Source organism: Camelus bactrianus, chromosome 13 (genome assembly GCF_048773025.1).
Source record: "Camelus bactrianus isolate YW-2024 breed Bactrian camel chromosome 13, ASM4877302v1, whole genome shotgun sequence".
Lineage (NCBI taxonomy): Eukaryota > Metazoa > Chordata > Mammalia > Artiodactyla > Camelidae > Camelus > Camelus bactrianus.
The window spans coordinates 44,819,934-44,835,296 of NC_133551.1; the positions used below are offsets into that span (position 1 = coordinate 44,819,934).

Genomic DNA, 15,363 nt, shown 5'->3' on the forward strand with positions numbered 1-15,363 from the left:
AGCAATAGTCTTATGCATTGTATCAGTCTGCTTGGGCTGCCATAGCAAAACACCATCGACTGGGGGCTTAAACAAAAGACATTTATTTTCTCACAGTTCTGGAAGCTGGGAAGTCCAGGATCAAGGTGCGGGTAAGGTGGGTTTCATTCTGGAATCTCTTCTCTTGGTTTGTAGGCAACTGCCATTTCACTGTACGGTGACATGACCTCTTCTTCCTGTGTGCGTGGAGAAGGGATTGGAGAAGAGAGAGAGAGCGCGTGAGTGAGCAATTGGGCACTCCATAGCTCACATGGGAGCTCTCCCATGTGTCTTCTTATAAGGGCGTTCTTTCCATTGTGAGGCCCCGCCCTCATGGCCTCATCCAGCCCCAGTTACCACCTAAGGGCCTCATTTCCAAACACCGTCACCTTGAGGGGTAGAGCTTTAACATGAATTTTGGGAAGACACAAATATTAAGTTCATAACACTGATTTCATGAGGTTATTGAAGAATCAAATAATAGCTAATACTTGTTGTATGTTTTCTGCTAGCTGCTATACTAAGCACTTATATTTGATTGGTTAATTACAGTAATCTCAAGAATTTAGATACTGTCATTTATCCCCATTTTATAGATGAAGAAATCTGAGGTTTAAAAAGGTAAAGTAAGTTGTTTGAGATCATGTACACACACACACACACACACACACACACAATCTAAATTAGTTCTTTCTTTTTCTTCATACTTAAGTGTGACCCATTCATTAAGGCCCAGCTCAACTTTCTCCTCCTTTAGGAAGTTTTGCCTGATTGCCTTCAACTTTGAGAGATTGATCTCTGTGTTTTTTGTTTTTTTTTAATACCTGCACCCCGCTCTGAGTTTTTAGTAACATTAATTGTGTGTACCATTCTACATACTGCCTGTACCATTCTTATTTAGCCTATTATTTTATGCTGCTGTCCTTCAACTTGGTATAACTCAACTACAGTAAATTATAAGTACTTCACAACCATGGGCCATGACTTTTATCTCCTTTATCTCTTGCATTTAGAATATAGTTAGTGCCTAATTGCCGTTAAGTGTGGGTAAATGTGAACATTAGGAAACCTCAGATCAAAGTAACAGCTTAATTCGTAAAAATGAAAGAAAATTATAAATCTGTCTGAATTAGGGTACATTTATAAATGGTTTGTAGAAAGCAGAAGACATACCAGTGTTTTAATATTACATTAGCTGCCAGAAAGAATGTAGAAATTATCATAATTTTCAAAGTTAGCATGTTTGGAGAATTAGACTCAGTATGTCCTTATCATTTTTTAATTTCTTGTGCTATTTGTGGCCATGTTGTACATTAGACTATACAGAGGAGAAGGTGGGCTGGGATTTAGTTTTATTTTGAATTTTGAAAAGCACTTGAAGTAAGTTGAATCTTACTGAAATAAATGGTGAAGTTGGCCTGTGTGGAAGACATTCATGTTTCAGCTACCATTTATAATGGTTCAGGACACTCAGAGAAGAAACAACATCTTGTACTATAAAAGAGAGCTAATTGGCTAATATAGACTATCTGGGTCTCTAATATATAGGCAGTATATTTCTGTACAAGGTAATTTGGGAAGGTAAAATATAGAATATTAGAAATTCTGTTTTTGACTGGAATGTATTAGTAAGGAAATAGAATTGCAAATTATGGTTCTGATTTTCTTGTCTGTTACTGTAACAGAGGTTAGAATGCTTCAAAGTTGACTCCTTTAAGTAATGAGTAAAACCCAAAATCTGCATCTGCAGTATAGAGGTATTTATTTTAGGGAAAGATTTAGAATAGTTTATAATCCACTGTTATACTGAACTAGGTACTTTCATAAACAGTATGATTTAATCACCACTATGACTCTCTGAGGTAAGGTAAGCATTATCTTTATACTCTTAAAATGAGGAGTGAAACACAGATTAATTATATAACTTGACCAAAATAATATGTCTGATAAGTGGTAGAAGTTGAACCTGGCCTTGCTTGACTTAGAATTCGATAGTAATGAGGTTGATGATGGTGTTAGTAATATAGTTAGCATTTATTTTATTGCCATATATGTAATATCTAATGTAATCTTTAAAGCAATATTAGGAAAGAGGTACATCAGATAGTTGAGGAATCTGAGACTTAAAAAGGTTAGGTAATGTGCCCAAGGCCAGATGGAAACTCCTGGGGCCTGAATGCAATGCAGATCTATTTGTCAACAGTCTTTTACTACAGTGTGCTCCTGCCCTCTAAAGCTGGTCCTGTTTCCACTACACTCACTTGATTCAAGCATGGCCTCCAAGAATAGGAACACATGTGGTTTGGCAATTTCTATCAAATCTATATATTCAGATTACATTTCATCATAAACTAGTTTATCAACTAAAATTATCCATTTCATGTAGACAAACTGGTTTATCAACTCAAAATTATTTTGGTCTGTATTCAGAGATCTTCTACTCTAATGAAAATAGTATTTGTGAAATCACTTAATTACTGAAGAACTGATAAAGATTTTTTTTTTAAGTTTCATTCAATTTAATGAGGGAGGCAGTTGCCCAGTACATTTAATAAACCACAGTACCAAAGCTGAAATACAGGGAAGAGTTATAGATCCATTTGCTATGGAAATCTAGGTAAGTTTCATGGTGTATATCTGTGCTGGCTTAAAATTCTGACTCCTGTCTTTTCTGGAATATGCCAGGTGTCTCCATTTGTCCAAAAACTTTTCAGAGGCTAGGTTCAAGTGCTCCAATACCATAAGCCTTCCAAGATACTCCTTTCCAGTGTCTCCAACCAAAGCTTACTAGTAACCTCCCCTGTTATATTAAGATACTTATATCCTATCCTCATCAAAACCCTATTGTCCAAAATCTCGGTGACTGCCATCTCTGGGCTTCCTTGTACTCTAAATGCCTGATAACCACCATCATTTAAGCACTTAGCAACTGAATTTAGGGCAGAGACTTGTAAGCCATTTAATAAAAATTCAAGGGAATATTTATTTATTTACTCTTCGGTAAGTTTAAATCTTTGAGTGGTACAGCATCACGTGGATTCTGTGTCCAATGACCTTAGGAAGGTTGCTTCAGAATTTGGCACAAACCATGCCACTGTGAGCGTGAGTTATCTTTCCCCAGATTACTCTGGTTTTGTCCAATTTTCCACCAGGAGTTACTGTGTTGTTCTTTGCTTTGTACACATAAGCACATCTCTTGCCTAAGTAGAATTCATCTTCATCTCGAGCATAAACACCTTCAATTTTAAGAGACCTGGTTCCAGAGACCCTTCTTATAGCCATCAAAAATGGCCTTGAACCACAGCCTTCCAGACATATTCGTCGTTTTAATTCCTGTTCCCTGCAGGCCTCCACAGGCTTCAAGGTGGCTGGCAGAGCAAACAGATGTAGATTTTGCCTTGCTCATCATCTTTGTAACATTGTTGAAGGATTTTAAGATATTTCTGAAAACTGCTGTATGAATTATAAGAAACAGAGTGATAGCAAAAATCAAAGATGAAACCAAATTTTCTTCTTTTTGATGGGAAATATTTATAGTTTAATTCTTTTGTAATCCTTTTTCAGATCATTCTCATCTTGGCTGCTACCGACCCAAGGATTATAAGGTATGTAGTATAAATTACAGAACAGTAATGATCCTAGCTTTCAGATAAGAGCACAAGTACATTTCTTATACATATGGTCAGGGATTATCATATTCATTTAGTCAAGAAAATGTACAAACAATAATTGTCATATTATGGAATGTCATTATTTTGTCTCCGTTGTCAACTGGTAGAATAGACTTTTCATTGAAAGTCTTCTTACAAGTATTCTGTGGCTTTTGATTGTTCATTTGAATTAATTACTTACTGAATGTGTTTGTGTATGTATATGTGTATGTGTGTATGAGAGAGAGATAGAAATTGGTTGTTACTTTGAGTGATATCTCACACAGTAGTATTTCTAAATTTCAGTCATTCATAGAGCATCCTCATAATTTTTGTAATAACTGCAGGTAATTTATGCTATCTAAAGAAGTTCACCTTTTAAAAATTTCACCAGTGTAAATGAAAAATCAGTATCTTATGCTTTAAATGGATGATAGCCTAAAAATACAGCAAAAACAAAGCAATGTTACTAAATTCTGACTAGATGACTGTTGTTTCCCAAAGACTCTGAGGCATGGTCTCCATTTGTTAAAATGAGATAAGCAGTGACAGACGGGTGTAGGAGACGTACCAATAGACAGCTGAGGATTTCTGATTGAAAGAAAATTGAAAAAAATACATGTTTTCCTTTGTGATTCAATGTTTCTAGTGTATGTCCATGTGCCATGTAAAATAATCTTGTATATCATCTAAATTTATTTTGGGTACCATAAAATTATCCACTATACATTTTGAGACTGCCCCAGAGTTTGTCTTTTCTGTCCCTAAGTGAAAGCGTCTTAATAAGAAGTGGGAAAACAAAACAAAACAAAAGACATAGCTTTCCTTATGATACTGTAGTTTATTTACTTGAAAACAGTGTATCCTGTGGTAGCTGACACTGAGTAGCATAGTTCTTTGCTGTGCTGTCAGTGTGGGAAAAGAAATACGGAGCAGTTAAGTGTCAAGTCAAGGCACCGTGTGACCAGATTGTCAGATCACCAGGTAGAACTTTATAAAAATTCATTCCCAGCCTACTAAATTAAAATTGTTGAGAATGGAGACTGGAATCACCTTAGTTGTAATACTTGAGGGACAAGCCTGTCTTTGTACGTTTTCTTCAAGTCTTGTTTCACAGTTTGTATTTATTTATTTTCTTCTTTATTTAAAGTCTACCCTTTTTATTAATCTGCATGTTAATGGCTACTTAGCATCTTTACTTCCTATTTTTCCTACTTCTCCATACCTATTATATCTGCTGCCTCCCTCTTTAAGATTTCTGGCTGCTTGGTCATTATCTACTCTTTTAGCCAATCTCAACTCTCTTCACCTTGGATGCACTATAATCAACTGTTCTATAAATACAAAGTTCTCTGAAAAAGAACACACCTTTCAATCTGCCTCTATATCTTTACAGTCTCTTCTTTCTCTGTCTTTTCACTGCTAGATATTCAAATAAACATTGCTTTCACTTTTTTATCCATTATTCCTAAAATATTTGGGGAAAATGAATTTTATGAGAACTTTAAAAATTAAAGAGTCCTTACACCTCTTTGAAAGAGATAGGAAACCATGTTAGTGGAATTGGGAAGTAGAACTGGCTTTAGACACAAATGTGAAATGCATGTGGAATATATGGTTGATTTCTGGTATCCTTACATCACTTTTAATATCCTCACATACCTTACATTGCCCTGTTAAACTGAGTACCTCTTTGACTTACCAGAATAAGGACTTAATGTGTCTTTCCAGATTCATGAAGCTAACTAAGTATAATGTCTTATTCATTCTGTCCTTGCTGGCTAGCCAGGTGTATGATGCCTCGTGGACACATAAATGGTTTGAATGCGTGAATGAGTATCACATCAAGTTTAGAGGTCTCTGCTCAGATTTCTGTACTGCCTGTAATTTAGCAACTTCTGTTGCTCCTGAACCTACACACTCTGTTCCCATTATATCATCAATGTCCTTCTCATCCAAGTCATGTTCATATTTCTAGCTCTATATTTCAACTCACCCAATTTATTAGGGTAATGCTTGACGTTCTTACAAACTCTGGTATTTCAGTGTCTTAACACAGTAGAAATTGTTTCTCATTAACAGTCCAATACATCTGTGAAGGCACACCTGCTTCTTAAAAGCCTGGAAGTGAACTAAATTATTTCTTATAGTCCCATGACAAGAAATGGCCACAAGGCCATATCTAGAAGCAGGGGGAGGAGGGTGACTAGCAAATAGAATCCTGGTTAAGCAGCTGTTTTCCACTACAGAGGGGTCATACATTGTAGTAGACAGCAAACCGTATCTGTCACAGTCTACCCGTCTAGCCACCAAATATATCTGCATACCTTTCTTCCCTCACACAGAATATACTTTTGTCCTCTTCAAGGAAAACTACTTGAAGTTATTTGCAGCCACTTGAATCTAGCTTGAAGTTCAGGATCTTTTGGTGATGGATAGGCCAGTCCATCAGATCCAGATGGGATTCCTTATGATCCAGTGGCCTGTGAACTAAGACAAATTATCTCTCCCCTCCTTCACCTTCCTACCCTACCTGAACCTCATTTCTAGTATGTTTTGTTAGAGCAGGGACAGGATAACTGGGGTGGGGGGGGTTCTTATTTACAAAAGGGAGAAATAGAGAATGAAGAGCAGTTCTTAGTCTATAGCAATGATGAATCCTGCTGGGCAAGCTTTGTGAACCTATCAGGCAGGTGCCCCGCTGCCCTGATGGTAGAGGAATTTCCTTTCTTAGACCTTACTCTCCATGGGCCCTGACTCTGCCCTATAGCTGGTTTTTCCTTGTCTGTTTATTATCCAATGTGGCAGTGGGTTATCCTCTCTGAAATGGGTTTGGAGGATTTTGATCTCTTGGAAATGTATAATTTTTCAGCCCACTTCTTGCTGTTAAAATCTTCGGCGCCTGAGAGCTGTTTTGACATAGACTCTTAAAGGCCAAGTTCTTGATTTCGTAGGCAATACAGTTTCCTCAAAAACAGTAGACTTCTCATTTGCTTCCAGTCAGTTTAATGTGTCAGTAAATACACCCAAAGCTTTTTCCCCCCACTTCTAAATGTAATTCCAGGATCTGATATATTTCTTTGGCTCTTCTGTCTTTTAATGGCACTTGCCTTGAGGCCATTTGAAGTCGACTCAGACTGGAAGCAACCCCTTCAATCTGAGTTTTGTCTTAGGATTTAGCTTCTCTGTTTAAAATGTCTAATGAATCTTTGTTGAAAGCTGAAAGCCTTTTTCTGTCTTAACCTTATACCTTTGGGGTCCACACGCAGTTGGCACTCACTTTTCCTGACCCTGGGAGCCCTCAGTTACTAGACTCTTCCTGTACTGTTTCGTTTCTACTCTCAAACTAGTCTTTCCTGAGCTTGTCATTCTTGAAATCCCTTGCCAAATACAAGTAAAAGCCAATACACACTCCTACTCTTGTCCTTTCCAGCTATTTTCCTAGTAGTAACAAGCTTGAAAGTTCTGTGGTCTATCTTCCAAGCTGTTGCAGGTCACAGTATAATTAAATATTTTGCTACTGCATTACGTGGATTTTAAAGTTTCAATCCTCAAACATCTGTTCCCTTGCTTCCTGCTCCCAACCTATAAGCCAATGCAAATTTAGATCTGTGTTAAGGCCAGTGAAGTAAGACATTGGTTTCTGAATTGATTGGGATAATGTTATTTGCTATAGAAATGAACCTCCAAACTTCAGAAGGTTGATATAATAGAAATTTAGTTTTTATTCACATAGTAGTTGAATTTAGGGTACTTCTGATCTGCATGCTATTTTTTCCATTTAGTAGCCCCATTTTATGCTTTTGCCTTACCCTAGAGCTTTGCTGTTCTCTTCACATGGCGGGGAAATGAAGAACCTGGAGAGGCATATCTGTTTCTTAAAAGCTTTGGCCTAAAATTGGCACATAACATTCTCATCTGCATTCTACACTGATCAGATGGCCACATCTAGATGCAAGGATTGCTTCTCAGCAATACTTCTGCTCTGGGAGGGAGAGATGAATGTGGTGGGAGGCTAGCCATTTCTTTTGTCACATCTAGAATGCCTTGTCCCTCTCCACTCCCAACTACTGTCTTTCACTTTAGGAAAGATGATGCGACTGAAACATTTATTATGCTAGAAATGAAAACTTAGCAAAACTAGAAATGATCTCTGCTTCATGGATATTTCATGATAATGAGGGAGACAGATAATAACAAAATCATAAAAATCAACATGTACCTGGAACTGTATCATGGGGGTCATGCACGCTAGCTTGGACTAGTTTGTGTACTAGGAGGATTTGATCTGGTGAAAGAGAATGGAAAAGAGCATCTTGAGGATTGGTGATTGCTCTTGAGCTCTGAAGGTGAATAGGAATTTACTGCATGAAAAGGAGGAAAGGACATGTGCAAGGGAAAAGGGGAAATAGCATTTATAAAGGTTCAGAGGTCAGGCAACTAAAAGCCCAGTGTTGCTGGAGGTGAGACATGTGTCAGTATAAACTGAGGCTGGAGTGGCAGATGGGGATCAAATCTTTTAAGCCAGGTTAGGAATTTTGAATATTATCCTAAGTACAATGGGAAACAAATGAAATTATTTTAAACAACAAGGTGACAAGGTTAGATTTGTGCTTTGAATCTATCACTTTGATTGTAGTGTGGAAAGTGGGTTGGACTGGGAATAGAGTGGATACTAGCAAACAAGTTAGTAGGCTGTTAAACAGTGTGAGAGATGGTGGTGATAACTTGGATTGGGGTGGGAGTAACGGAGGTCGATTGCAGTGGAGATATTAGACAGATATTTAGGATTAAGTTTGATAGAAAAGTAGATATGATAAATGGAAAAGATATACTATGTTCTCCTAGAGAAAGACTCATTATCATAAAGAATTTTCTTCTGTTTAGGGTAATTCGAAAATTAACAGGATCTCAATAAAGATATCTCCTGGCTTTTTTTTTTTTTTTTTTTTTTGCATTCCAGGAACTAGGCAAAAATAGGCAGAGAAACTTTGAAAGCAGAGAGCATTGAAAGGCACTTAACCATGCAATGTTAAGAATGACTCTTAGATTTCTGATTTTCACAAGTCAGTGTTAGATGACACCATTATTGAGATAAGAAACGTGTAAAGTTTAGTTTAAAGTTCACAGAATTCTAAATTCTGCTGCAAATTCCTGTTTATCTTGTTTAGACTTTGAAGAGTCTCTGACTATTCAGCTCAGAAACAGACGAGAGCTTAAAAATCAACCATATGGCACTTTGGTGTATTCTGAAGGGGATTTAACTTTAAGGAGCCATTGAGCTTTTGTTTCTGGCAGGTCAGTTGGGAATGAAAGCAGACAGGAGGAAGGAAAGGGATCTGACTGAGGCAGTGGAGGAACACAGGACAGCAGAGAAGAAACAGCAGGATAAAGGCTGCTTCTTGCAATGGAGTGTGGGGGTATCTAAATGAGACATAGTTTTAAATTTTCACATTTAAAAATTTTGCCTTAGCCAGCAAACCTTTTAAGGAAGCAATTTTTGGACTCTGAAAAATTTTTTGGAATTTTTGTTCTGCCTGTTAAGTACAGACCACTGGATGTGTGGGATTTTGCTCCTTTTTGTTCTAAGGCATCTTTCAAATGAACAGTTTTGTTCATATAAAAAATCCTCCAAAGCAGCCACTGTCATTCTAAAATGCTTGGTGAAATCATTTTGTTTGGAGCTACCAGTACACATTTAAAGTTATAGTGTAAATACATGTGTGAAGATTCAATCTTTCTTTGAGGGAGCATGGACCTAACCTGAAATACAGGCATAAGAGTCTGGCAATGTTGGTCAAAATTTGTACACCTTGTATCTTTGGCTCCAAACTAGGTTGATGTCTTAAAATTGGCAACCTGACAAATCTAGGAAGATGGAAGGTTTGGTAGCAATTTCTTCCAGAGGTTTTTTCCCCCACCATGGAAAAAAAATTAGAAACTGAGGACAGTTTTCATGATATTCTGACAAGTGACCCAGAGCAGAATTTTTACTAAGGATTCAGGTATGATAAGAACACCTGAACCTATCAGTCCTTGGGCCTGGCCCGAGGGTGGCTTCAGTAGCTTATGCCTGTTCACTTCTTTATGAACTTCCCCTTACAGACTCACAGCAAAAAGTGACAAAGACGGAGAGAGATATATTAGTATTGTCAGTAATATGACAGATTCACACTGGTTTAGCTTTTAAATCTGACCAGATAGTGAAGAGTTCTACATTCCAACAAGACAAAGTAACTCAGCATTTGGGAACTTTATGAAAAGGAAATCGAGTCCAGACTCAACACCAAGATTCACTTCACTCGCTATTGTGGTCAGAGAGACCCCCCAAGGAGGGAGGCCCAAGAAGTCCCACAGGAAAGAGTAGTTTCTAAGTTGAGAGTCTCAGTTAGCTGGGGCAGCGGTGGGGCGGGGGGGTCGGTGGTGGTGGATCTTATTGGACTTCCAGGATTGTCAATTGCCAGCTCACTGAAAGACTACCACAATTACTGAATAATCTGATGATGTCAAGCAAAGCTGAGTTTATGACAGAATGCAGTAAGGGAGAGCACCACCTTCACAGTCTTAGTAACTCGCTGAAAGGTTATGGGTAGATACTCATAGGGTTTGGGGCTCTGGGCTCCAGTGTTTTAAGGTAAGCCTTTTAATGAGGGAATCTAATTGGCAAAGCTTCTGATTTAAAATTTAGGATTAATGGACCCAAAGGTCAGGGTCTTAAAGCAAATCTTGACAAGTAAACAGGTATTGGATAAGGAATGGATTTGTCCAGCTGAGTGATTTCTTGTCCTGAGAAGGGAGCTGTTTACCCAGATTAAGAATCTGTTGTTTTAAGAAGGGAGCTAATTGATGATTGAACAGACTGTTGTTCAGGTAAATGGTTTATGGGAAGGTTCGGAAGCAAATAATGAAGATACTTACTGGTTTATAGCATTATTATCCTGGCAAGAATTTCCTGAAACTCATGGTAAAGTCATGTTGAGGTAGGTGGGCCTCAGTTCTTTGTTCTGTTAGTTAATCCATGTGAATGTGGTGGTTTCAGTTCTCACATGTCTACTAAAGTTATATACGCTTTTTCATTAATGTGTTACGCATTGTTAAGTTTCTTCCCAGAAATCTTACAGTTTTGATTCCCATTATAAAGAGTGTTTTATGTAAAAATTACATTTTTGTGTGTTTTATTGATGTATAGGTTTGAAATAGATTTTTGTATAACATTCTTGTCCTAGATATTCTTGAACTTTTTAGTAGAGGATACCGTATCATCTACAAAGAATGAGTTTTATTCTGCCTTTCAAATTATTTATCTTGACTTACTCAGATCTTCAATACATTGTCAAATAAAAGTGGATGGATAGTGGATGGGGATGTGGCAGAGATTATGTTGCTTATTATTCATGTTCTTGCCCATATTTTCAAGGCCTCTTGCAGGTTTGTGAGGCCTAGTTCCAGCCAATGGGCTGTGCATGGAAATTATGTGGCTCCTTTCCAAGGTGAAGCATAGAATTGATATGAACTCTCTCTTGTTACAGTGACAGTGAGGCCTCATGTTCTAGATGGTGCAGCTATAAGTTGTTCAGCCTGTCTCAACAGCGTGGGTCCTTGGGCAATTTTGTGAAGTGTGATCTCTTGCTAACCTATATTACCATAAAGTAGAGGGAGAAATGAACCTTTATTATTTTAAGCCATTAATTTTCAAACATAATTTGCAGCCTGATATGCTGCAGCATACACTAATACTGTGTGCATTCTTGTCTTGATCCTGTGTTTGATAAGATTGTGTTGAAGGTTTCACACCTATGAATGTTATTTGCAGGAGATTTTTGTAAAATATCCTTTAGCAAGTTAAGGAAGTTCCCTTTGAAATTCCTTGTTTACAAAAAATATATTTTTAAAATTATGGGTGGATGTTGGATATTATTGAATACTTTTTCCAGCATCTATTGAGTTGATTCAAAAGGAGTGTCCTCAGCAAAACTGAGAAACTGATCTCAGTTGCCAGTATCTGCTTCTCTGCCTTTTGAATCAGAAGCACACTTTGTTCTTACTATCCTGTAGGTAGTACCTACTGCATTTCTCTCCTATAGCCTTCATTCTCAACTACTTCCCAGGAAATTCCATTAGAATTATTTTTATTTACTTCTTAAGTTTTGTGTCCCATGACAAAGGAGAAATTTTAAAGCACAGTGTGTAGTACCAGGCACTAAAAGGACTTTCAATAAATATTTGTTGGCTAAGTGAATTTCTTGGTTCCTGTTTATACTTAGTGGTTAATTTCCTTTTCCATTAATTTGACCTTGAAGTTCCTGTAAATATAAAAATTTTATGGCCATCAATATAATTTAATTTATCAACTTATCGTATGAGCGACTTTTCAGGAATCTTATTTCATAAGTATGGTATAACCAAACCATTGTATATCACATATTTGAAAAGTATGTCATTCACATAATTACATTTATTAATTACAATGAATTTAGTGTATGAAATTTTCTTTTCGACCTGTAACAGTTTCAGATTGGTTTAAAAATATTAGATTATTTCTTGATGCATGTCAACATTTGCAATATTGGAATTGTTACATTTCTGACATCTTAGAAAAGACATTTAAAGAGCTATTTCAAATATAAAAAAACTATGCTGAAATATGAAGATTGCAGGAAACAGAGGAAATAAACTTAAGCCCTCTGCTTTGTGTTTTTGTTAATTTTTTCTTGTTTATTTTTTGTAGCAAACCTGTAAGATTACTTCCCCAGTTTACAGATAAGAAAACTAAAACTTAGAGTAAATCACTTTCTCAGGGCACATAACAAGCAGGGATTTGAACTTAGGTCTTGGACCCTAAGCCAGTGTTCTTGAGGAGTCATCCAAGAAATGTAATTCTTCTGTAATCAAAGAGATAATATTCCATTTGGTGTTTTGGAAGTGGATAAGCAACCTATGGAAAACTCGTAAGAGCCTATGAAAGCGTTTCTTAAGCTAAGATTTAGGGTTGAAAGTTTGAAGTGGATTCTTATCAAAGACTCACCCTTTATTGTACTTTCCATTCCCCCATTTGGGCATAAAACTTTCCAAAACAAGTATTTACTCTAATTCTATGGAAGGAATACATCTCAGCTATGTTCCCATTGAGCAATTACTTATTGCATATCTATTTAGTTCTAATTTCATTACTCATTGTTTTATCATTACTTGTTTTTTCATGTCTCTCATTCTGGATTGTAATTTCTTTGAGGTCTCCTGTTATATTTATCTGTGATTACTGTCTCCTACCTTGCTCAGTACTTTATACGTAGAAGATGCTTGATAAATGTCAGATAGTATTGAGTTACAGCACTCAAGTTTCTCTATAGTGTGCCCCTCTCTACCTCTATGCTATTCTCTCTGATTACTTTCCTACACAGATAGCCAAGTGATTGTAGTCATTGTTTATCTTTCCTTGTGCCTCTTCCTCCACTTGGAATGCCCTTTCTCCCCTTTTCTCTACTGATAGCCTTGATTCCAATCCCACCTCCTCCATGAGACCTCCACCATTTAGACCATTAGAAGTCTTTAAACTTCATTCTGCAGACATTGTCATTAGGGGGTGTTTGCTGCTTAGCATATCTCACTGTCAGTTTTCTCTGTGTTAATACCCGTCTCATCTGGATTGTGAGTTCACCTCTTTAGATCTGTGTGTTAGTTAACATGTTGTTCAAGACATTCTCTGTGAATATTCCTTTTTCAAAATTAATTTGTTTGTGTATTTATTTATTTTTTAATGGAGGTACTGGGGATTGAACCCAGGACCTCAGTGCATGCTAAGCATGCACTCTACCACTGAGCTATACCTTACCGTGCTCAGTGAATATTCTGATAGAGAAAAGCTCAGTTGTAGTCACCTAAAAGAGGCTTTATTTAAACCACTACTGACTAGTTTGGGGAGAAATTTTAGTAAACAAAAAATGAAGTGGTCTACCAGTCAACATGATTCAATTGGCATTGAAATTAATGAAGAGAAAATAATCTACTATAAGCCAAGTGGCTCATATTTGGGTATAATTCTAGAAACATCAAAACAACCTTTGCTGTCCATCTCAACATATACACTTATCTTTGTTGATCATGGACCTCTTTGATCGTGTTTTTGACATTCACTATGTTTTTACTTTGTCTCTGTGAACAGCAAATGGTAGAGCATTTTTCAGTTTTTTTTTTTTTTTTTATTCAATCTGTGTGACATTTCTTGGTCAGTTATTTGGGACTGTAACTGAGTCATTTGAATCACATGCTGCTTGGTTCTGGGATGAAAGCTTGATTCTCCCAGCTGACTGCTGACTCACCATATGTTGCTGTAATTCTGGAAAGCCATGAAAACTGTCGTAGTGTTGAAGCAAAAAGCTGTGTTGGAGTGGTGTTTTAATAATAAATGACTTATATTTTGTAGTGTGACTAATTCATACATCTAGACATTCTGCAAGATACTTTAAATAAATGATGGAAGGTCTATAAAATAGCTATTGCTAACCCTGTTTTACATATGAGGGAAATAAATCTGAGAAAGATTGAAGGTCAAATTGACCTTCTGAAAGGTCAAATATTTAGTGAATAGTAATTGCTAGGACAGAAGCTCATAAAGGCAGGGACTTTTTTTGCGTTCACTGTTGTAGTCTCAACAAAACATGGTGACTGGAAGTTAAGTATTTGTTATATAAATGCAATTCCTTTCCCTCATTCTTTCTTGAACTCAACTCTAGATTATCAGTCCTATCACTCCACCAAAGCTACTCTTATTGATATTAATGGTGACCTCCCTATTGGTAAAACCCAAAGGTCCATTCTAGTCCTTTCTACCTTGATCTATCAGCAATACTTGACCCAGTCACTCTCCTCGCTTGAAATACATTATTTAATTGACTTTTAGAACAACACATTCCCTCTTTCTTCCCCTCTTTGTCTGGCCATTCCTCAGCCTGTCCCCTTCTCATCTTCCCAGCCTCCAAACAGTGGGGCATTCCCAGGGCTCAGCTGTCAGATGTTTTCTAATTACACTCACTTCCTTGGTGATACCACCTAGTGCCATGTCTTTAAATACCATTTAGACCCTGGTAATCACCAATTTATATCTTTAACTTGTACTCTTCTCCTTAACTCTAATAGTTTGGATGATTGATAGATATTTGAAGGTCAACATATCCAAAACCAGACTCCTAATATCTTACTCTTCTATCATCTAGTTGGAAGGGTATAATTAATTCAGACAAACTCAGTTCTTTCAGTTGATCTGACCAAAAAACTTGGATATTATCATTGACAGTCTATCGGCAAATCCTGTTTGCTGTATCTTCCAGATGACTTCTGAATCTGATCACTTTTCACCTCCATTGTTACCACTCAGAGTCAAGCTGCCATCCTTTCCCATATTTTGTTGTAATAGTTTCCTAGCTGATTTACTTGCCTCTGCCCTTGGTCCCACTATGGGCTCTTCTGTTTTTTTTTTTTCCCTTTTGTATATACATATACATATATATATATACACACACACACACATATGTATTTATTTGTTGAAGTATAGTCAGTTTACAATGTCAGTTTCTGGTGTACAGCATAATGCTTCAATCATACGTGAACATACATATATTCATTTTCATATTCTTTTTCACCATAAGTTACTGTAAGTTATACTATATAGCACAGGGAACTATAGGCTGTTTTTAAC

At 36.9% G+C, this 15,363-nt stretch overlaps 1 protein-coding gene and 1 pseudogene across 7 annotated transcripts in view; one reads left to right on the forward strand and one right to left on the reverse strand.

Moving 5' to 3' along the window:
* The window catches only part of SPATA6 (spermatogenesis associated 6), a 107,312-nt gene that overhangs the window by 49,369 nt on the left and 42,580 nt on the right, over window positions 1-15,363 (forward strand). For all 7 annotated transcript variants that reach the window (XM_010951149.3, XM_045513824.2, XM_045513820.2 and 4 more), the window contains one exon: window positions 3,583-3,623. In XM_010951149.3, coding sequence (XP_010949451.2) covers window positions 3,583-3,623 — 41 coding nt within the window. The remainder of the gene's footprint in view (window positions 1-3,582; window positions 3,624-15,363) is intronic.
* Window positions 3,025-3,334, reverse strand: LOC123615710 (large ribosomal subunit protein eL33 pseudogene; annotated as a pseudogene).